Here is a 22,476-nt window from a genome sequence, read left to right as displayed (position 1 = left end):
CAGGCAGACACTTGGGGCACGGTTGGAGAGCGCGGGTCAACCGCCTGGACTACGCAAGCAGGTGAGGTTCTGCGTGCACTGACCAGGACAGAGTCCGCGATTGGGACCGTGCACACAGACAGGGAAATGGGGGGCGTCGAGAGCGCAGGAGAAGGGGCCGTATGTACAGATTGTGGAGGGGGGGGTCAAGTATTCAGCAAAGGAAGCGGTGTGTGAGATGGGAGGATGTGCTTGTGAGCTGAATGTGTTTGTCGATTGGGGCATGCGCGTTTGCACAGGTTTTGGGGAGATTGGGGAACTGTGCAGATTTGGGGGCGTGTGCGCAGGTTAGGAGACCAGTGTGCAGATCGGGGGCGTGTGCACAGGAGAGGGGGCTACGTGCTCGAGTTTGGAGAGATGTGTATTTGGGGAAGAGGACTGTGGGTCCGGTGGCGGGGGCAGGGGGGGGGTGAGGAAGGTGCTTGCTCAGATAGGTAGGTGAACCTGCGAGCAAGTATGGCGGTGGACCTTGCTTTACTTTGCTTAGCTGGGGCCTGTGGGTAGGAGAGGCAGCCATGTCCTGTGGGATGAGGACCCAGCTCCCTGGGGGACCTGCGAATGCTCAGGTGTAATAGAGGCACACCCCTTGGCCCACGCGCCTACCCCAGGGTACATACAGCCTAGTGAATCTCTTCAGTAGAATCTGAATGATTCCAGTTATTCTCCCAGGAGACAGATGGATTGCCTGCTGGCATGAGGGTTCTGGAAACTCTAGGCATATCTGGCCTCCCCAGGTTGTGGAGAGTTCCCAGTCGCCCTAAAGATCAAGATGGTTTTTAGAGGAAGAATTCAAACAATAGGACGTCTTCAGTTTTTCGAGCTGCTTCTGATAGAATCTTCCTGAAAGTAGCCGAAGGACATAATGGGACTGCATGCCAGGAAGAGGTGCACCGGGCAGGGTACAGTAAAGCCGTGCTGCCAGAAAATTTGGTAAAAAAAAAAAAAACAAAAAAAAAAAAACAGCTTTTGAACAGAAAGGTGGCCCAGTAGGGGTGTGTAAAGGATAATCTGCGAAACAATCTGGGAGGGAATGAGGCCTGGGATGGACTTGGGAGGAGAAAACACTTTGTTTCACGTCTGGTGTTTATTTTGGAACTTCTGTAAAGCAGACAGCCTGTAGCTTTGTGTAGAACCAGAAATTCCAAAGAATCAGAGATGGGGGCAGGTCATTCCCTCCCTCCTTGGGCTTATGCTTATTTCTGGGGGCTTCGGGAACTGCCGTTCCTCCACAGGACCCCAAGCTTTCAAGACAAGTCAGGTCAGAGTTCTTCAGCCATGGGTCCCTCCAGAAGCTAGCCTCACTTGACCTGGGGAAAGCTGTGGGGGACAGTGGACTCACAGATGCCGTTTAACTACAGAAGCTCGTCTGTTGGAAAAAGAGAGTAAAGATCAACTTGTCCCCATTTGTGATGCTCCTGGAGGATCCAAGTGGAACCCCTCGTCTTCTGAGTCCTTCCATGATAGGGAGGGGCTGGCCGCCACTGACACCTGCAGAGCCGGCTCTTTGTGCACTGGGTGCCAGAGCATCTGATTTCTCTGGTGATTGTCAGTGGGTGTGACATAAGTTTTCGTGTCCATACAAGGCCCTGCAGGAAGTCCTTGCATCTGCCTGCTGGCACCGCCCCACGTATTTCCCAGGATAATTTCCTCTCAGTACATGCAAGTGGACACGCTTCTCACCACTCACCCATTTCCAGGATTCGCTGCCTTTTCGTCTTAAAATCCAGCACCACACCCGGGCTCACGAATCTCCAGATAGGACACCCTATTGCTTCTGGAAAATTCCAGTGATATGGAAGGTCCCTAGAATCTGATATGCAAAGTTAGCCATGTCATCATTACTCCACTGCGTCCCAGTTTGCCAGAAGTGGAGCTTCAGACCCAGCCTTGCCTCCTAGGCCGTGTTGGCAGTCAGGGTATTGCCCTGCCTTTCCCTTCCCCAGTCTCTCTCTCATCTGTGAAGTAGACGGGTGTGACATTGCTCCTTCTTCAGGTAGGCTGGGCACCCGGCTCTTGGTAGCTGCTGGTGATGGGGTGTGTCGCATGTGACAGCCCCAGCAGCAGCTCCTCTAGCCCTACCTTCCTGCTGCACCTTTAGGATGTGGAATGACTGAGCCCACTAAGGTCTGGTGATGTCTCATACCCTCCAAGGCAAGGTCTGAAAGGCTCCCCTTCTCCCAGCACTGCCTTTGGGAGTGTGTTCACTGCCTCAAGGCCACCCGTGAGGTAGGCCACAGCAGTCCTTATGGGCCTGCAGGAGGGGAGTCTGGGCACCTAAGGCTCTAATGTACAGCTGGCTGCTCCCATGACACTCCCCTGCATCCCATCCTCCCATAATTTCTGACCTGCAGAAACCATGAGAGATACCAAAAGGTTTGTTTTGGTTTGCCATGGCCCCGTAACTGGAAGGTTCGTCTGTGTGACTCAGCATCACAGGTTTGTGCTTTCTGCTGATTTGATAGGTGTCTGCTGATCTCCACGCATGCTCCCTTCCACAGGATAAATAAATAATAATAATAATAATTAAAAGCTGTAGTGGCATACATCTATAACCCTAGTCCTTAGGAAGTGAAGGCTAAAGTTAGAAATTCAAGGTGATTCTCGGCTACACAGCAGGTTCAAGGCTACATGACCATCCAGAAGGACAGACCTGCCACCTTCCTCTGTCCTGGGTGTCACCTCTCAAGGTCACAGGCATTCTTCTTTTAGAACCAGCCATGCTGGGAACAGTAGTTTTCTCTACAGGTAGTTTCCATCTCAGATGCTGGCCCCCAAGAGGCCCTTCCCCTCAGATCTACTTTTGTGCTATGTATGGATGGTGGCTTAGTGTGTCCCTTGACTGTCTCCTGCCTTTGGCTTTCTTGACCTGGGTCATATAATTTCCTTTTTTCTTATTGTTTTTTGGTTTTTATTGTTGTTTGTTTTGTTTTGTTGTTGTTTTGTTTTACTATTGTTGCTCTGCTGACCTGGAACTCACTATGTAGACCAGGCTGGCCTCAAACTCACAGAGATCTGTCTGTTTCTGCCTCCTAAGTGCTGGGATTAAAGACGAGCATCACTGTGCCTGGTCCATTGGTTTCAAGTGGAACATCAGGGAACCGTCTTCATCTGTCTTTAATGATGATCAACACAAATCCTCGGGGCCATAGACTTACGTGCCACAGGACATTTAATCTGCCCTCGAATCTCTTGCATTCCTGTGGAGATTGGTTCCCAGTCCAGGTTGTTTTCTGAGGTACTCTGTGTTTTGGCATCTCAGTGGTTTCTAGTATGTTCCATGGGAATGTGCCAGCTTCAGGGTAAGGGAAGGACGACTCCCAGGAGTGCCAGGATGGTTGTATATATGCAGGTGTGGCCGTCAGCATTCTAGGGAATCTGTTAACGTCTGCGGCCTGCCTATGCTGGGTTCAGCACTTTTGAGCCTCTATGAAAATCTCCACCCACCCGTACCCCAGGGCTCCCTCTCTGTTGCATGTTGAGTGACAAGCCCTGAGCCTGTCCTCTGCTTGATATCAGCAGTGGACTTGATACATGCAGTGTGGATCCTTACCTGCCTTTGACTTGACATTGCCTCTCCCTGGTGACTTGGTGGCCTCTGTCAAAGGTTTATCTCTGTATGAGGCTGAGGATTGAGCAGACCTTGGGGGACTTCTGAGCCTGGGCATGTCAAGAGCCACTTCTAAGAAAAACAACTTTATTCTTGTGAAACCTCTGGCCCAGAGGTCAAAGGTGATTATGTCGCTCAAAGTGCCTGTGAGCATGGGCAGTGGCAGTAAGGCACTGCTTTAAAAACTGAAGAATGGGCTGGAGAGGTGGAAAAGATTACTGGCTGCTCTCTCAGAGGACCTGGGGTTGTTGCCCAGCACCAATGTGGTGGCTCATTGTGACTCCTGCAGGTCCAGGGGACCTGACATTCTCTTCTGCCCTCCGTGAGAACCGCATGCACACGGTGCACAGACATATATGCAAGCAAAACCCCACACACATAAGATAAAAATACAGTCTCTACAAAGCAGCCTCCAAATGAAGAAATCAGTGCACCAGTTACATGTTGAATGTTCTGTGAGGCTCAGGACCCTTGATCCCCTCTACCCAGCTGCACTGCACAGGCTGTACTTTTCCACAGAACTTGGTGCCTGCAACAGAGGTGTGGTCAGAGACATGCCCTCCAAATAAATTCAAAATGCTTACTTTTATATTTTTTCAGAGTCTCATGTAGACCAAGCTGGTCTTGAACTCCTAATCCTCCTGTCTCTGTCTCCCAAGTGCTGGGACTATAGGCGTGCACTACCATGCCCAGTTTATGTACTGTTGGGGATGGAACCCAACACTGTGTGCACATACCAACTCTACCAACTGAGCCACAGCATTTTAATTATACTTCATTTACTTTTTTTTTTTTTCTTGAGGGAGGAGGTATGCCACAGTGTATAGAGGTCAGAAAACAACCGTTAGGAATTGGTTCTCCCTCTACCACCGGGGTCCCAGCATTGAATTCAGGCTGTCAGCCTCAGCAGTCAGCCCCTTTACCCACTGAACCATCTTGTCAGCTCTTTTTTTTCATCCTAGAAGATGAATGTTATTGCTAGGTGTGGTGGAGCACAGTGACAGGAAGGCTGAGACAGAAAGATTGCCGTGAGTTCTAGGCCAGTCTAGGTTACAGAGGAAGACCCTGTCTCCCAAACCCCAGAAAGATGGTGCACTCAGTGGGCAGCGTTGTTTAGCGTCTTCAGTGTCGAGGTCTGAAGTTCTTTCTTCATTGGCTTTCGCAATTTTCTAGCATGTTAGATTATCAGAGAGTAGTGTTGGTGCCAAGCTTTATATCCTCGAGGCTTATCTGTGAGTCAGAGCCAGAAGAATGCTACTCTCCTCTGTTGAGCCTCCTGGAAGGCATGTGGGCACGTGGCCCTGGGTTTGCTGTGGTTAGTGTAGGTACCAGAGATAGAGGAGATAGGGGCACTGTTGGCTGCTGCATGGGGACTGCAAATGGGCTCACACACCATGTGCACTGTGTGTGCTGCTGGGCAAGAAAAATAGTGACAGCTGCCAGGGATGGGCTGTCAAAAGCAGGCTGATAGATCCAGGCAGTACTGGTTCTGAGGCAAGAATTGCCGGAGAGCAAGGACTTCTTAAAGGCAGGCCTCTCCCAAGCCCGCTTTTCCTTTTCTGAGTGTACTTTGTGCGCGTGTACACACATGTATACACCACATGCTTTTGGAGTTTGTCAGTGGCTCTCTGTTTTCTTTGAGGCAGGAGGCAGTCTTTCTGTTAAACCCAAAGCTCTTATATAGCTAGTGTCGCCTGGCAGCTTGCTGTGGGAATCCTGTCTCTTTTTTCTGGGGCTAGAATTACAGATGAACTGCCATGCTTATCGGGCATTTGTGTGGGTCACAGAGATCCAAACTCTGGTCCGTAGGCTTTTGAGCAGGCAAGTGCTTGAACCTCAGAGTCCTACCCCTTCTGGGGCAATTCTCTTTCCCTGCATCCGTTCTACAGATATAATCAGGGAGTACCTGGAGAGCCTCCCTGCAGTGTGTTAGGGCTGCACCGAGGGGCCTGGCTGTTTCGTGCTCCACTCTTGCTGCAGAAGCCGTCCCTGCCACTGCAGCTCTCCCTCCCATTACGTGACAGAGTACCTTTCACCATGGAGAATGTAAATTTTGAGACCAGTGATATTCTCTCACTAAACAAATCAAGATGTCAGAACGTTTTTGTTTATGAAAGTCCTAGGAGCCAGGAAGACAGCTCACCGGGTAAGACTGCTTGCTGCTGTGTTAGTGTGAGAAACAGGGTTCAAAACCCTGACATCCACAGAAAAGCTGGAATGGACACGTGTGTATCAGGCTGTCTTTCAGGCCACCAACCAGCTCCCAAATCATGACATGGGACTTCTTACTAGTTATGAATGCTCGGCCTTATCTTATGCTTGTCCCACTAGCTCTTATAACGTAAATTAACTTGTTTCTCTTTATCTACATTTTGCCTTGGGGCTTTTTATCTTTCATTCTGTTCATCCTACTCCGGGTTTGGCTGGCGACTGACTGGCCCTTGGCATCTCCCTTTCTTTCTCCCTCCTTCTCTTCTCCTTCTCTCCTCCTCCTCTCCTCCTCCCCTCATTCTTCTTCTTTTTTTTTTTTTTTTTTTTTTTTTTTTTTTTTTGGTTTTTCGAGACAGGGTTTCTCTGTAGCTTTGGTGCCCGTCCCAGAACTAGCTCTTGTAGACCAGGCTGGCCTCGAACTCCCAGAGATCCGCCTGCCTCTGCCTCCCGAGTGCTGGGATTAAAGGCGTGCGCCACCACCGCCCAGCCTCCTCCCCTCATTCTTCTTGAGCCTAGAGTTTTCATCCTGTTTTTTCTCTCTGCCCTCCAGCCCCACCTATCCTTTCTCTGCCTAGCTCAGTCAGGTGCCTTAGGCAGGCAAGGTGAAACAGCAACTCATCTTTACATAATTAAACCAATACAGCATAAACAAATGTAACACACCTTTACATAGTTAAAATAATAGTCCACAGTAGAGGTGCCTGTAATCCCATCACTGGGGACGGAGACTTGTGGATACAGGAGCTTGCTGGCAGCCAGCCTAACTGAAGTGACAAGCCTTGGGAGAGTAACACTCTAGGACTCCTGGCATCCTTCTCTGGCTGTACCAGTCCCTTACTGCATCCTACACCATAGCAAATTCTTTTCAGTCTCTTAACTATGCTTTTCTTCTTGTCTGTACCTTATACCAGTGCGGGGCGGCTTCTGCCTGGGTGGATGTGAAGCCATCATCCTGGGATCTGCCCTTGCTCTGGCATTTTCCCTTGGCGGTTTTGTTTTATGTATTTTATGTGTATGGTGTTTACCTGCCTACGTATTTGTTTACCACATTCATGCAGTATCCATGGAGGTCAGGAAAGGGCATTGGAACTGGGGTTTCAGATGGTTGTGAGCTGCCATGTGGGTGCTGCTAATGCTCCTAACCTGAGCCATGTCTCCAACCCCAACTCCTTTAGCAGCTCTTTTGAATCCCTTTTCTAGGTCTCCTGCTGGTTTTATTCCATAATGAACTTTTTTTTTTTTTTTTTTTTTTTTAATGTTTGAGACAGGGTCTCACTATTTAGTGTTGGCTGGCCTAGGACTCACTGTGTTGGCTAGGTTGGCCTCAGGCTCATAGAGATCTACCCGCTTTTGCCTCCTGAGTGCTGGGATTGAAGGTGTGGGATTAAAGATTTATGCCACCAAGCCCAGGAAGGAACAGAATTCTAGTCAAGGAAAAAAAAGTTGTTATAGAATTTTCTACTTACTGCCTCTAATTTCAGTTGACTCTCAAGATATCTAAGCATACTGTTCTCCCCTTTATTTTTATTACATTTAAAAATCGTGTGTGTGCGTGTGTATGAACACGTGCCATGGAGTGTGTGAGTGGAGGCCGGAAGACAACTTCTGGGAGTTGGTTTTCCTCTGCCATGTAGTCCTGTGGATCAGACTCAGGTCGTCAGATTTGGTGACAAGCATTCTAATCTGTTGAGCCATCCTGCCAGCCCTGCTATGGCTCTAATCCTCTTTTCTCTGATGACTTTTATGTGTGTGTATTTGCATGTGTGCAAATATGTGTGCACATGTGTGCATGTGGAGGCCACTGGAGGTCCACGTTGGGTGTTCTTCCTGGCTCTCCCACCTTAGCTTTTGAGATAACATCTCTTACTGAACTTGTAGCTAGACTGTCCGCCAGAGAACCCCAGGGGTCTTCCTGTCTCTGCTTCCTTCCCAGCACTGGGACTGCAGGGCCTCTGCTGGCGAGCCTGAATTTTAGTTCATGTGCGTACTGGGGACTAACTCGGGTCCTTGTGCTTGCGCAGTAGATACTTTACTGACTGGGCACTCTCCACTTAAAGTTCCTCTGTGGGCTTTAAGATAGCATTTTAAATCCCTGGCTTTTTAAAACTTTACAAACTAGACTTGTTTTAGAGGTGACGGGAAAGCGCTCTATCCAGGAGATACCTGGAGACCTTATCTATGAAGTGTCCCCCAAGGTACTTACTGTTCTAGGCCGTGGTGGCGGAGGGATGAATAGGGAGCTGCCTTCTACTGGAGGGAGGTGGACAGTGCACATACATGAACCCAAATAAAACATGCCTGCACTGTGAGCATTAAATTAAAGGAACAAGTTACCCAGGAAGGAAGCTGCTTGCTGTTAGATGGTCATAGTCTACTGAGAAGGGGACCTCTCATACTAGTGCTGAACAAGAAGCCTTTGAGCATGCTCAGAGCAGAGGATGTAGTGGCGACTACAACGAAAGCCGAGAATCATTTTCAAAGATGGTGAAGATTCCTCGCGGAGTCTGGTGGAGCAGGGTTGTGGCAGACAGAGCAAGTCCTCTGCCACAGCTGGGAAAGGAATTAATGAGCCGGGTCAGAGGTGGGAAGGCCTGGTTGGAGGGAGGAGCCTAAAGCACCTTCTCCCCCTCATCCCCTCAAATCTGGTGTGGGTGAGCAGGTGCTGAGAAGCTGTAAAGGACTCCTGTTCAAGTCCTGGTGGGGGTCTGGCTTTCTGGGACAATCTGAGACCCTCTTCTTCCTTCAGGACCTGATGGCTTCCAAATCACAGCACAACGGCCCCAAAACCAAGAGTCTGAATGGCAAAGCTGAATCTCAAGGACAATGGGGCCGTGCCTGGTAAGGGGCTCACGTGTTTTACTAGCTAGAGGGTGAACTGTGATTTCAAGGGTTTCAGCCTCAGGTTTGTTATGAACCTAGAACAAAAAAAATCATTATTTTATTTAAAGACAAATGAAAGATAAGCTGTTTCCTATTCTACAAAATAAAGTATTGGAACGAAGACCCTGAAACCATTTTGGGTAGACTATTCCTTGTCTGGAGGTCTTGTGGCTGGAAACAGTCTCATGTCTGAGTTTTTCCCATATCCGGGTGTATATCCTGAGCTATCTTAGGGAGAGGACTCATAAGCACCTGTGCTCAAGGCCTGAAGGTAACTTGTTGAGGTCTTTTCAGCATGCTATGTTTTAAATGCAACTTGTCACCTGAGGTCAGGTGTGAGACTTTCCTCTGCCTTGCTCTGCCAGGATTCTAGGTATTTCAGATGGTCTAAAGGCCATCTGGAACCCTGCCACCAAACTAGGGGCCCTGTGTTGGTGTCATGCTGTTCCATGTGAGTACCTGGGTGTTAAAGAGTCTTCCCTGGCTAAGGACCAAGAAAGCTACTGACCTTGAGGGTCATGAAGAGCCCCCTGCCCTCATGTCTGGGCTTTTTGTCGGTGGCCACAGATAGGACACCTTCTGGTGATGATATAGGAGCAGCATGAGTGACCCGCCTTGACTGGAGAGTTTGCTGAATGGATACCCTTGCCCATCAGGTTCTGAGTGGTGTGGAGAGTCCCACACATACAAGGACACCTTGGAGACCCCCATGTGGCCCAAGGAGATTGGAGGGCATGTCAGAGACCCCTGTAGGGTTCCTGGGCCAGAGCAAGTCTCAAAGGGATGGAAGAGAGTCTTAGGTACCCTGCCATGGGGTCTGAGGGACAAAGGGGAATCTCAGAGTCCTCCATAGGGCCCAAGGAATGAAAGGGACATTTCAGAGGCCCCTATGAGGTTCGAGGGCTGGGAGGGTGTCTTAGAAACCTCCATCATGGGCTCCCAAGGATAGAAGGAAGTTTGTTCGTCCCCTGGGGGGCTTGAGAACAGGAGGCCTGATGGTGACCGCCCTTTGTCCTCCTCTCAGGGAAGTGGATTGGTTCTCCCTGGCCAGCATCATCTTCCTGCTGCTCTTCGCACCGTTCATTGTGTACTACTTCGTCATGGCATGTGACCAGTACAGCTGCTCGCTGACCACCCCTGCACTGGACATAGCCACCGGTCGTGCTAGTCTGGCAGACATCTGGGCCAAGACACCACCTGTGACAGCTAAAGCTGTCCAACTGTACACCTTGTGGGTCAGCTTCCAGGTCGGTCCTCTGCCTTGGGGCTGGGTGCAGTGGATGGGGAAGGTGTTCTGCTGCTCGGGTCTTGTCAGAGAAGCAGACTTCTCACCCAGTGGTGCTCCCGCTCTCAGGATGCAGCAGTTGCCTAGAAGCAATTATATAGAGCAGAAACATCTGTGTGTCGCCTTGTAACTGTCATGGTTTCTAGCCCCTGACTGAGGATCAACAGCAGGCCCTCTCAGGCAGTGAATGAGACCTAAGCTGCTGCTTCCACAGGTTGCCAGAAAGTCATGGTCAATGGTGTCTTTGTCTGTGATGCAGCCTCTTTGACCTAAACTAGGTCACCAAGCAGGAGCAGCCTTCCTTCACAGGTTGGGTGTTGGGCAGGGTATGTTGTTAAGTCTACACCCAGGACAGCGTTGTTAAGGAACTGCGTGAAACACCAGGCAACTTGCTTTTCCCAGGCAGAATTTTGTATGGAGACTACTTGTCTCTCGCTCCAGGGTCCCCCTCCTTTTCATCCCCCAGTCCTCTGGGTGAGAAGGATAGCACAAGTCATGGGAGCCAAAGCATAGAAAGAGCCCAGCTGTCCAATGGAAGACAGGGTAAATAACGTGGTCTTTCCATAAGTCGAATACTATTAGACTATGGAAAGGAATGAGCTCTGGTACAGGCTACTCTTTGGACCAGTGTTGGAAACAGCTGCCAGACGCTAAGACCAGACCGAGTATTTGCATTGATGTGAAACATCCAGAATGTTTCATTCTCACAGGCTGGAAGGATTGGTGGTTATCAGGGACTGCTGGGGGCAGTTGACAAGGGGAACAAGGTGTCCCCTTCTTTAAAATTAAAAACATTTTTTAATAAAGATTGATTTATTTTTCTGGGTGGTGGTGGTAAATGCCTTTAATCTCAGCACTTGGGAGGCAGAGGCAGGTGTATCTCTTGAGTTTAAGGCCAGCCTGGTCTAGAGAGTGAGTTCCAGGATAGCCAGGGCTACACAGAAGAAAGCCTGTCTCAATGTCTGCCCACCCCTGCAAAAAAAAAAAAAAAAAAAAAAAAAAAAAAAAAAAAAAGATTATTTTATGTGTGGGGGTGTTTTTCCTATATGTATGTAGTACCCAGTGGAAAACAGAAGAGTGTGGCAGAGGATCCCTGGGACGTGGCTTACAGATAGTTGTGAGCTGCCATGTAGGTGCTGGTGCTGGGAATCGACTCATGTCCTCTGGGGGAGCAACCAGTGCTCTTAACAGCCAAGTTGTTTTTCCCCCATCCTAGGGTTCTCTTTGGTAGAATTCTGAGATCAAACTGTGGTAATTGTTGCCAGGACTTGTGAACACATTACATGATCTGAACTGTGATGTTGAAATGGGGGGGGGGGCTCATGGGGGAATTTTGGTGCTTTTAAATGGCCTTAAAAAGGGGTTGGGAGGACCCATGTGTTCGACTTGGAAGGTTACAAGGCTACAGCCAGGGGTAGGATTTTACACATTCGGCGGGAAGCCTGCCTCGCTCCTGGAGCACTAAGCTTTGTGTCTTGTGTTTATATCTGTCCAATAAAACCAGACCAGGTCAAATCACACAGCTATCCCCTGCAGGCTGCCAATCTTTCCAACTAAAATTCTGTCTTAGGTGCTTCTTTACTCCTGGCTTCCTGACTTCTGCCACAGATTTCTGCCAGGCTATGTGGGAGGTGTCCAAGAAGGTGCCATAACTCCAGCAGGTAACCTTTGCCCCTGAGCTGGTAGCTGTCTTGCCCTAGCCACCCCATGTCCCTGACTCCCAGAGTTCTCCCATCCTATGTCCTAGACAAGAACTAATTTAGTTTGGATGTGGTCCACTAGGCATCCATGCCATAATAGACATGCACCTTCCTCACTCAGGAGTGCTGTCCCTGACTCTGCTGTCACTACTTTGCTACTTGATAACGATATGGCAAACCCAGCCTTACCACTAATCCATGGGTCATCTCTAAAATCCCTCAAGGAGCCCAGCTTCATATGCTAATGTCATGGGTTGGAATCCTACCTATTTCTCTAGCCGAGAGGTCTCAGAGAGGGACTGCAGCAAGCACAAGTGGAGCCTGGGAGGACATAGGGTTGGCCTTGCCTTACCTGCCACTTGATTGACCTTCCCAACACCTTACAGACCTAAAGAGCATGAGAAGAAACTCGTAGAGGTTCCCCCACTCTGGCTATAGTAGGAACAGCCACTTTCTCACTGTGTGAGGGGTGCCACTGGCTTGAAAGCCTGGGTATTCAACAGAAGATGCCCCTTCTGGAATGGTACCTGGGGGCTCCAGTCAGGGGTCTACAGCAGCAGAGGCCAAGGGGCAGGTAAGGTGTGAGGCAGGTACACAGCCAGGCTATGTGGTCCACTGAGAATGCTCTGTGTGATTCTCCTTCTGCAGGGGTTGTAAACAAGTATGAAGTGAACGGGCTGCAAGCCTGGCTCATCACTCACCTCCTCTGGTTTTTGAATGCCTACCTCCTAACCTGGTTCTCCCCCACCATCATCTTTGACAACTGGATCCCACTGCTGTGGTGTGCCAATATTCTGGGCTATGCTGTGTCCACATTTGCAATGATCAAGGGCTACCTGTTCCCCACCAATGCTGAAGACTGGTAAGTTCCTCAACGGCTGGTCAAGCCTAGAATGGATGGTGGATACCTCCACCTGGGGTTGTCTGCTCCTCTGCAGACAAGTGGAGAAGCCCTGAGACGGGAGATCTTGGATCAGCCGTTTGGAAGTCTGGATTTTCTTGCTTTAGAGGTAACCAAGGCTACCATGAGAGCAGTTAAACCAGAAGGACAACTTCTGACTGAGGCAGAGGTAGATCATTGTCTCCTTCTTTGGATTATCTCTTGTGAAACAGCCTTAGCCTTGTTATTTTTACTGTAGCTCCTTCCAAGGAGAGCCCTGCTTGCTTAAAGCATTCTCAGGGAAACTGAGTTAGAGGCCAACCATCAGTTCCATTCCATCTACCTACCCATCCATTTATTCATCTGTCCATCTGTCTTTCCACCCACCCACATCCTCTATTTACTCATCCATCTACCCACACAAACATTTATCTATCCATCTACCCACCTGCTCACCCATACACCCACCTATCTATCCATCCATCTACGCATTCATCCACCTACCTGCCAACCCATCCATTCATCCACCTATCGTATACTCGCTCATGTATCTATTTATCCATCTGCCTACTCTCCTGTCTACCCATATACCCACCCATCTACTTATCCATCTGTCTGTTTACCCTTCCACCCATCTGTAGAAGGGGAGCTGCGGGCTGCGTTCCTGCCACCCAGCTCCCGGCCGCCTGGCTAGCTTATGCCCCAAAATAACGACACGCAAACTGTATTCATATAAACACTGCTTGGCCCATTTCTATTAATGTGTGTAGCACCACGAGGTGTGCTTACCGGGAAGATTCTAGCCTACATCCATCCTGGGTCAGAGCTTCATTGTATCTGCACTGGAGAGCAGAGGCATGGCGTCTGAGCTCACTTCCTCTTCCTCCCAGCATTCTGTTCTATTTACTCCACCCACCTATGTTCTAACCTATCAGGCCAAGCAGTTTCTTTATTAATTAACCAATGAAAGCAACAGATTGATATGACACTCCCACATCACCCATCTTTCCACCCACTCACCCCACCCCCATCCATTCACCCATCGACAGATACTTGGTGAGGTCTTCTGGAGTTTTTAATTTTTTCTGGGGATCCAAATGAGAACAGTGCATCTCCTCCTTAGCTGTTGGATTGACTTTGGGGAACCAGCCTCAGATGAGAATGCGGTATGACTTATGTTTCCCTGCCCTGCAGGTTACTGCCGTACTGCCTTTTGTAGCTCCCAGAGCTGTTGCTGCTTTGGCAGATATGATGTTTTAGTTCTTTCTGCTTAGCCCAACTGTGAGAAGTAGACATGAGAACCTGCTATCCTAGCTAGCAGTAATCCCTGTGCATGCACAGTAGGCTATACCTAGGCAGGGTCTCCATCCAGATTATCTCAGCTAATTCTCTGCCCCAGTCTGGGATAAGGGGGCTGTTGTGGGGCCAGGTGACCAAGACTGAGAGGGGTCACTGAATTTGTGGAGCAGTTAGAAACGTGGACCCTAGAGCTTAGGCTATGAGCACAGGACACTTGCCTCTTAAGCCTGTATTCTGTGTCTCTGCTGAGCATGGTGCACTGTGTGTGAAAACTAATGCAGATGTGGGGCTGAGGGTGGGGCTGCCATGTTCTCCCTGCGGGAGCCCTTTGCGGTCACAGCTGCATCCATGCTGCCTCCTTCACTTGCCGGTTTCTGAACATTGGTGTCCACAAAGCTGGATGAGCCACATGTCGCAAGATGTGCTAGTTGACTAAAAGAGTCTTTGGAGGGCAGGGGGAGATGGCTCAGTGGTTAAGAGTACCGACTGCTCTTGCAGAAGACCTGGGCTTGATTTCCCAGCCCTCACATGGCAGCTCACAACTGTCTGTAACTCTAGTTCCAGGGCATCCCATGCCCTCTTCTGGCCTCTGAGGACGTAGTACACATAAGTATACAGACAAGCATGCAGGTAAAACACTCACAGAATAAATTTTAATATGTCTTTTGTTGATGTTTTTAAGCAAATTCACAGGCAATTTCTTCTACAACTTTATGATGGGCATTGAGTTCAACCCCCGCATTGGGAAGTGGTTTGACTTCAAGTTGTTCTTCAATGGACGCCCGGGAATCGTGGCCTGGACCCTTATCAATCTGTCCTTTGCTGCCAAGCAACAGGAGCTTTATGGCCATGTGACCAACTCTATGATTTTGGTCAATATCCTGCAGGTAACTTAGTGTGCTTACAGCCAGGGAGGGTGGGGCGTTGCACCTGCTGGGCTCTGGGAGCGTTCCCAGAATGCCATCTGTTCTGAGCTGGTTCTGGGTAACAGTGAGCACATGCTGAGAATCTACAATCACATAGATGCCTGTGCCCCTGTGTTAGCCCCAGGAGGGACAGGGTAGACACCAAACAGTCTGGCCTGCAGTCAGGCTCCCTTAGGGACTGCACTCAGATAGGATCTGGGAGTACGGGGGCTTTGTTAACCAGCTAGAGAAGGGACCATAGGCATGGTCCAGGTACAAACAGTGGCCTGTGTAGTCTGCATAGTGAGAGAGGTTAAGACACCGAGGAAAGGCCTCTGTCCAAAGCATTGAGAACTGGGGAGTTTGTGGCCAGGTAAGACCAATATAGGCCCTTTTGGGGATTTCCATCCACTTCTAAGTAGTTATCACTCAGGAGGCTGCAGCAGGAGGATTGTTGTGAGTTAAAGACTGCCTGGGTGCTACATATTTAGTTTGGAGAGCTGCCTGGACCAGGAGGTAAGATCCTATTTTAAGAACAGCAACAAGACTTAGGAGATGACTCTGTGGTTGAAGCATTTGCCTAAAAGCATGAAGGCCAGGGTTAGGGTCCCCAGAAGCCAAGTCAATGCTTGATGGGTCTGGTGGCCCCGCCTGTAATCCTGCCTCAGAAGGCAGTGGCAGGGGATCCCAAGAGCAGGCTGACTAATGAGACTAACCATACCAGTGAGCTCTGGGTTTGACTGAGAGACCTTGCCTCAATGGATAACGTGGAAGACTTCAACCTTTGGCCACACACACACACACTTGTGCATGCACGCAATCACAGACAGGCACATGCACTCGCATATGTTTGTGCCTACACGTGTACCACATAAAAATATGTGCAAAGAGAAAAAAATAATTAAAGTAGTGAGAAAGAAATGCCCGGTGGTGTTGGGATGTGGCCTGGATGTGGTATGTCCAGCTGGGCTACAGGGTGCCAGGTAGGAATGATTGCAAAGGAGGAAGAGGCCAGCAGGAAGCCATGGGCACAGCTCAGGCTGGCGGAAAGTGCTGGGGTGGGACCAGACTGGATGGAGTAGGTCCCTGCCTCCCACCAGTGGGCTCTGGTCATTTGCACTTGTGGACCCAAGGAGTGGGTGATGTGGCCAGGACCTCAGGGAGGGTCTTCTCTGTGGTCCTCCATGAAGCTCCTCCTGTGCTGGGGCATAGAGCTGGATGCAGAAGAGACCCACTTTTCCACAGAGCACTGGGGACTGGGCACCTCAGGCCAGCTTCCTGTCACAGCCAAGGCTTGGGACGCTGGGACTGTGCTAGGCAAATGTTGTGGGCAAATCCCAGCATGCCTGAGTGAGGTGGCACTCCCCCTTTATAAGGGATCGGCTAGGGCAGGGTGCTCTGACACTGCTTATGCAGGCAGCCATGAGTCGAGTCTCTGGAAGACTCTCCGTGTCTCAGGCTCATGACGTCATGTGCCCTTGAGTGACAAGCAGGATCTTTGCTGTTTGCCTATCTCTGTGAATGGAGCTCAGTCTCCTTGGACACCTTAGGGGTGTCATGATTCTGGGACACTCACCTCGTGGATGTCTTTGTTGGTGTCTACCACTCAGGGATAGTCCCTGAGTCCTTCCATCCTGAGTCACCTCTGCTGAACTCCACATCAATGTCACCTATGGGAGCTATAGGTGGGAGCCCTTCCTGCTGATGGGCAGTGACCCCTCCACTCCATTGATTGCTCCCAACCCCACAGTAACTTAACCAAGCTGCTTAGCAGTATCCCGACTGTCCATCCGTCCATCCCCCATCCCTCCCTTGCATGGGGCTGTGGTGGCAACAGTGGTGGCTCTGTCTTGCAGGCCATCTACGTGTTAGATTTCTTCTGGAACGAAACCTGGTACCTGAAGACCATCGACATCTGCCATGACCACTTTGGGTGGTACCTGGGCTGGGGTGACTGTGTATGGCTGCCCTACCTCTACACGCTGCAGGTGAGGAGCCAGGCAGGGTGGTGGGATAGGGCGACCAGCCTCATGGGCACTGCCTGTGTGGTCTTCAGTTGCTCCTGGCTGTCCTTGAGCATACACACGTGCTGAACTTGTCAGGGTGTTAGTCCCTGGGGCTCCCTAGACCAGTGTTGTCTCCCATGAGGGGAAGTTCCTTGTGTCACAGATATGCTTGAGCCACCATGGGATCTGGTTCCCACTTCACCCACTCTCCACTGGAAGTACCAAAAGTACAAAGTGCACTTCGGGGGCTGGAGAGATGGCTCAGAGGTTAAGAGCAGTTGACTGCTCTTCCAGAGGTCCTGAGTTCAATTCTCAGCAACCACATGGTGGCTCACAACCGTCTATAATGGGATCAGATTCTATCTTCTGGTGTGCACGAAGACAGAACACTCCTGTACATAAAATATATGAGTAAAGAAATCGTAGAAAAAAAGTACTCAGTGGTGTTTCAAGAACACAGTACATTTTTTTAGTGTGTTTAACACACCTGGCCTACCAACTGTACCTTAGCCTTGCCTTCCTTAATGCACACAGGGTCACAGCTGGACAAAGTTAGCCCATGTAAGGTTTGGAGAGCTGCTGAGAACCGTACAGAAATTGAGCAGCAGAGGTGTGGAATGGCTTTTGAAGCGTCTTAGGCTGATCCATTGTAGCCACCTGTACTTGGCCTGGGATGACCTGGGATTGCACCCATGTGAGCATGTCCTTAGTCATCCCTGCAGTCGGGGCAGAACCCCCAACTCAACCAGACAAGATGGAGCCGTCAGGGTGCCCAGCAGTGGCTCTAGCTGGGCTGGATGTCTTAATCTCCGCCCTTTGGCTATGTTGGCACCGTGGTACTAGTGCATGCAACTGCTCATTAGAGGTCGGAAGGAGTTCAGAGCAGCACAGAAGGCTGTCGTTGGTCTTTCCAGGCGGCCATCAATGAGGTGGGCCTCTGCAGCTGGTCGCGGAGCTGATAGTAACATGGGCTGTGGAAGTGGCCTGGCTACCTGTGCAGGGGTGCTGGGAAAGCAGTGTGCCCAACAAAGGGGAGGGGTGGAGGGTAAGGGCTTGGACAGGTGCCAGCCCCAGACTTACACTGACTGCAGGTCCTCACCAGCCGTGAGCAGCTCACGTGGCCAGGGTTTCCACTGATTGGGCACCTGCTCACGGGTCACCCCCTTGTATCTGCAGTGCCAGTGTGTGAACTGGTGGCAGAGACTGTGCTTACACAAGTCTTTCCATCTAGCAGGCCTTGTTTCAGCCTCAGGATACAGTGGCTTCTGCAATGAGGGGTCCATAGATTAAGACAATCATGCATTGGAAGTATTTTTTTTAAAAACTTGCTGCTGGGCCTTCTTGGACACCCATGTGATCCCAGCTCTTGGGAGGTTGAGGTAGGAGGATCAGGACTTCAGAGTCACCCTCAGCTACGTAATGAGCTCAAGGCTAGCTTGGGCTACGTGAGACTATATCAAAACATACAAAACTGTGTGATGAACGAATATGGAGTTTTTTCTGTGTCAGTATTCCCTAAATAGTGTGGTCCAGCAATCATTTGCTGAACCTTTACATTTTGTTTTCAAGGCAGGGTTTCTCTGTGTAGCGTTGGCTGTTCTGTAACTCGCTCTGTAGACCAGGTTGGTCTTGAACTCAACAGAGGTCCTCCTGTCTCTGCCTCCCAGTGCTGGGATTAAAGGCATGTTCCTGCTCTACCACCACCTGGCCAGCATTTACATTTTAATAGGCTCCCCATACGCAATTACACATTTCTGTTATTTAGTATATTGTAGATAATGAGGTTAATCTAGAGGTGACGTCACGTTTATAGGAGGATGTGCACAAGCCTGTGTAGTGTAGACCAGTACTACATTGTCTCTTGTTCTTTTGTTGTCTTAGATTTCTTTTTCATTGTCAGTGTGTTTGTTTATGCTCCCAGAATCCAGGGGCGCCAGAACCTCTGGCATTGGAGTTCCAGGTAATTGTAAGCTGCCTCACATGGATGATGGGAACCAAATCTAGTCCTTTGTAACTGCCGAACCATCTCCCCAGACCTGTTTTTGTTACTTTGAGGTAGTCTTGCCTGCCCTGCAGCCAAAGCTGGCTGGACTCACCATGAAGTGAAGCTGGCCTTCAGCTACAATCCTCTTGCCTCAACCTGAGTACTGAGACACTAAATCTGTTATATACCTGTCTCATATGAAGGGATTGAGCACCATGGAGTTTGGGTGTCCATGGGGGCATACTGGAACCCGGCCTTTGTGTTCTGGGGCATAGGCATATGGCTTTGAGATGTGTATATATAGATGCACTCTTATTCTGTATTTGTGTCTGGGGTCTCTTGAGGAGCATGGGTCCTGGGAGGCCCCAAACTTTTCAGCGGGGGTCTGGAAGCCAGGAGAGAGCTGTTGTTGCAGTTCAAAATAAAAGATTCCATGCTGGCAGCACCCTCTTTTCCCAAGAGAGGCTGATTTGAGTGTATTGAATGAAGTCCCCCCACATTGTGGGTGTTCATCTGCTTTGTTCAGTGCTTGTTTAAATGTTAATCTCAGCTGGAGAAAGAACCTCAGGGCTTAAGAGTGTGTACTGCGCCATCAGGAGGACCAGAGTTCAGAGCCCAGCACCCAGAGAACAAACTGGAGTTCCGTGCATGCCTGTAACCGTAGAGCAGAGACAAAAGGATGACTGAGCCTTTTCAGACCCTAGCCTAGCCAAGGAAACTCGAGCCCCAGGGGGAGAGACCCAGCCTCAAAGGAGAAGGTGGAGTGTGTCAGAGGAGGACACCAGACACTTTCTTCTGTCTGGTTGCGTCATGTGTGCTCAAGTACACATGCATGCACATACAATAAACAAGTAAATGTTAGTCTCCTTCACAACTTAGGGTTGATCAAATATGTGTACAGTGGTCTGCCCAAGTTGATAAATAGAATCAGTTGTTGCGATATATTCAGATTATCTTACATGTTGTAAAGTAAATGTTAGTCTCCTCCACAACTTAGGGTTGATCAAATATGTGTACAGTGGTCTGCCCAAGTTGATAAATAGAATCAGTTGTTGCGATATATTCAGATTATCTTACATGTTGTAGTTTACTTTTGTACAGTATGTGGTTTATCAACTCCAACCAATGGTGATCCAAAGACAGCTTTTAGCCCTTATGATGATACAAACATGGTTGTCTTCATGGTACAGAATGCAGCAACTGCAGAACCCAAGTCAATCAGTCAGGTCATGAGAAAACAGTACACTCTGTAACCAGGAAGGGTGTTTGGAGCTGGGTGTATTCAACCCTCTTTCCTCCTCCCTTCCCTTCCCCTCCCCCGTCTCCCTCCGCTTGCCAGTCCTTGGAGTTGAACCCTGGACCTTGTACATGCTAAGCAACTGCCACATCTTCTGCCCTCCCTTCTTACTCATTTTGAAACAAGGTCTGATGCTGTTTCAGTAAACCGTCCAAGCAGGTCTTGAACTGCTGTACTCCTGCCTCATCCCCCTGAGTCCTGGGATTCCAGGTGTGTACCACTATGCCTGGCTCTGTGTGTGACTTAACAGAAAAGGAAACTGGTGTGACGTGTCTGGGGCAGGGCTAGGGTCTACCCTCTTCAGGCCACACTGATGCCCACTGCGCTCCACGATGGGCTACCCTTCACTTCTTCCCTCTTACTCTCTCCCCCCGCACAGGGCCTGTACTTGGTGTACCACCCTGTTCAGCTCTCCACTCCCAATGCTGTGGGCATCCTGCTGCTCGGCCTGGTGGGTTACTATATCTTCCGAATGACCAACCATCAGAAGGACCTGTTCCGCAGGACAGATGGGCGCTGCCTCATCTGGGGCAAGAAGCCAAAGGCCATCGAGTGCTCCTACACATCAGCCGATGGGCAGAAACACCGCACCAAGCTGTTGGTGTCAGGCTTCTGGGGTGTGGCCCGTCACTTCAACTATACTGGTGACCTGATGGGCAGCCTAGCCTACTGCCTGGCTTGCGGTGGCGGCCACCTTCTCCCCTACTTCTACATCATCTACATGACTATCCTGCTCACCCACCGCTGCCTCCGTGATGAACACCGCTGTGCCAACAAGTATGGCCGTGACTGGGAGCGCTACACGGCCGCAGTGCCCTACCGCCTGCTGCCTGGAATCTTTTGAGGACCATCCTGGGATGCATAGGGAAGTTTTATTGAGTGTGTGGAGTTGGATACATGGGGGCTGGAATCCTGGCTTCCCCTGCAGGGGCATCAGTTTGCTCATCTGGAGAATGGAGAGCCTGGTGCCCAGCAGTGTCTGGCTGGTGGTAGCTGGGAAGCGAAGTTCACACTGATCCCCCAGCAGACTGTTTTCTCTATTCAGCATCCTGAGGGCAGACTACTGTGGCCCTTTCATGTCTGTCTTTATGTTGGGTGCCTGCAATCTATGCTGCCCAGATGATTTAGGCTTACCATGTGTGTCCTAGGATTGGGCCAACCTATTAAACTGGAGACAATGTGGGATCTAAGGATTTTGATAATGCCACCTTCCCCTTCTGTTCTGCCATGCTGGGCTGGGCCCCTGAACCATTTTTGTCTGTAGGCGTGTGTAGTCTTGATTAGCAGAGGGCTCAGAGGCCATTGTAGGAGGAAGGCTTTCTGTTTGGGTTCTTGTTTCTGATTCTTAACCCCAGGAATGCCAGGCAGTGGCATGGGGTATCCAGGGGTACTGCCCATTTCACAGTGGGCATCCTGGCTAATCTATTAAAGTCTTTGTGACATTAGACAGGGTTTCTAGGGCTGGAGAGATGGCTCAGAGGTTAAGAGCATTGTCTGATCTTCCAAAGGTCCTGAGTTCAATTCCCAGCAACCACATGGTGGCTCACAACCATCTGCAATGCGGTCTGGTGCCGTCTTCTGGCCTGCAGGCATACACACAGACAGAATATTGTGTACATAATAAATAAATAAATACTTTAAAAAATTTTAAAAAAGACAGGGTTTCTAGCACAGGACTCCCTGAGTACCCACCCACCTAGCAGCTCAGCCCCCTGCCCTCTTCCAGAAGGTGCTTCTGTTCACCCCAAGACACTTGGTTCAGGGGTAAACAGATTTGGATTAGACAACCCAGAATATATTACCAGCCAATGGCCTCAGCCACACCTTCCCCAACAGGAATTCCAGTGTTGGGAAGAACACCCATTCTCATTAGGGACACTGACCCCCAAAACTCAGGGCATTCTGTAAAACTAGATAGGATCCTCTTCACCTTGCGGATAAGTCTTTGTATTAAATCTGCCTTTTTAAATGTGTCACATTGTGCTGTCTCCTGAATGGGCCTGACCAGTTCAGGGGTGGGGGTAGGGGTGTTAAATGGTATAGGATGGAACCCCAGGAAGTATTAGAGCTGGTGCATAGGGCACTATCAAAGCTTCAGTGACATTGGGGTGAACTGTGCCCCAATACTCTAATAATCCCTCATCATTCCAGAACTTTGCCGGATCATTTACTTGTTGGGGTGAGGGATCCATTCCATTTGCCAGTGACAGGATGCTAGCATGGTTACCTGCTCCAAACAAGTGGAGGGGCCACATAGCTGAGCCCTCACTTTTGTTTCTGGAGAAGCAGAGGTGAGTAGTGCCCATAGCCCGGGCACAATTGATCTGCTTCTGGTTAGAGCTGGTTAAACATTGGCAGCTGTTCCTGGAGAGAGAGCCAGAGA

At 49.8% G+C, this 22,476-nt stretch overlaps 1 protein-coding gene across 1 annotated transcript; it reads left to right on the top strand.

Moving 5' to 3' along the window:
- On the top strand, positions 1-22,066 carry Dhcr7 (7-dehydrocholesterol reductase). The gene is made up of 8 exons (XM_057778128.1): positions 1-61; positions 8,604-8,695; positions 9,762-9,984; positions 11,593-11,683; positions 12,371-12,584; positions 14,584-14,788; positions 16,663-16,794; positions 20,473-22,066. Exons 2-8 carry the CDS (start codon positions 8,610-8,612, stop codon positions 20,935-20,937), a joined length of 1,416 nt encoding a protein of 471 aa, XP_057634111.1. The 5' UTR covers positions 1-61; positions 8,604-8,609; the 3' UTR covers positions 20,938-22,066.
- Positions 22,067-22,476: the final 410 nt, after the last annotated feature.

Source organism: Chionomys nivalis, chromosome 8, assembly GCF_950005125.1.
Source record: "Chionomys nivalis chromosome 8, mChiNiv1.1, whole genome shotgun sequence".
In the NCBI taxonomy this organism is placed as follows: domain Eukaryota; kingdom Metazoa; phylum Chordata; class Mammalia; order Rodentia; family Cricetidae; genus Chionomys; species Chionomys nivalis.
This window is presented reverse-complemented; position numbering and strand designations above follow the sequence as displayed.

What these genes read in the sequence shown, in the direction of transcription:
- Dhcr7 (XM_057778128.1), top strand. Translation starts at nt 8,610, where the DNA reads ATGGCTTCCAAATCACAGCACAACGGCCCCAAAACCAAGAGTCTGAAT. An exon ending in CCTTGTGGGTCAGCTTCCAG is followed by an intron (nt 9,985 to 11,592) that starts GTCGGTCCTCTG and finishes ATTCTGTCTTAG; the next exon opens with GTGCTTCTTTACTCCTGGCT. An exon ending in CCTACCTCTACACGCTGCAG is followed by an intron (nt 16,795 to 20,472) that starts GTGAGGAGCCAG and finishes CCCCCCGCACAG; the next exon opens with GGCCTGTACTTGGTGTACCA.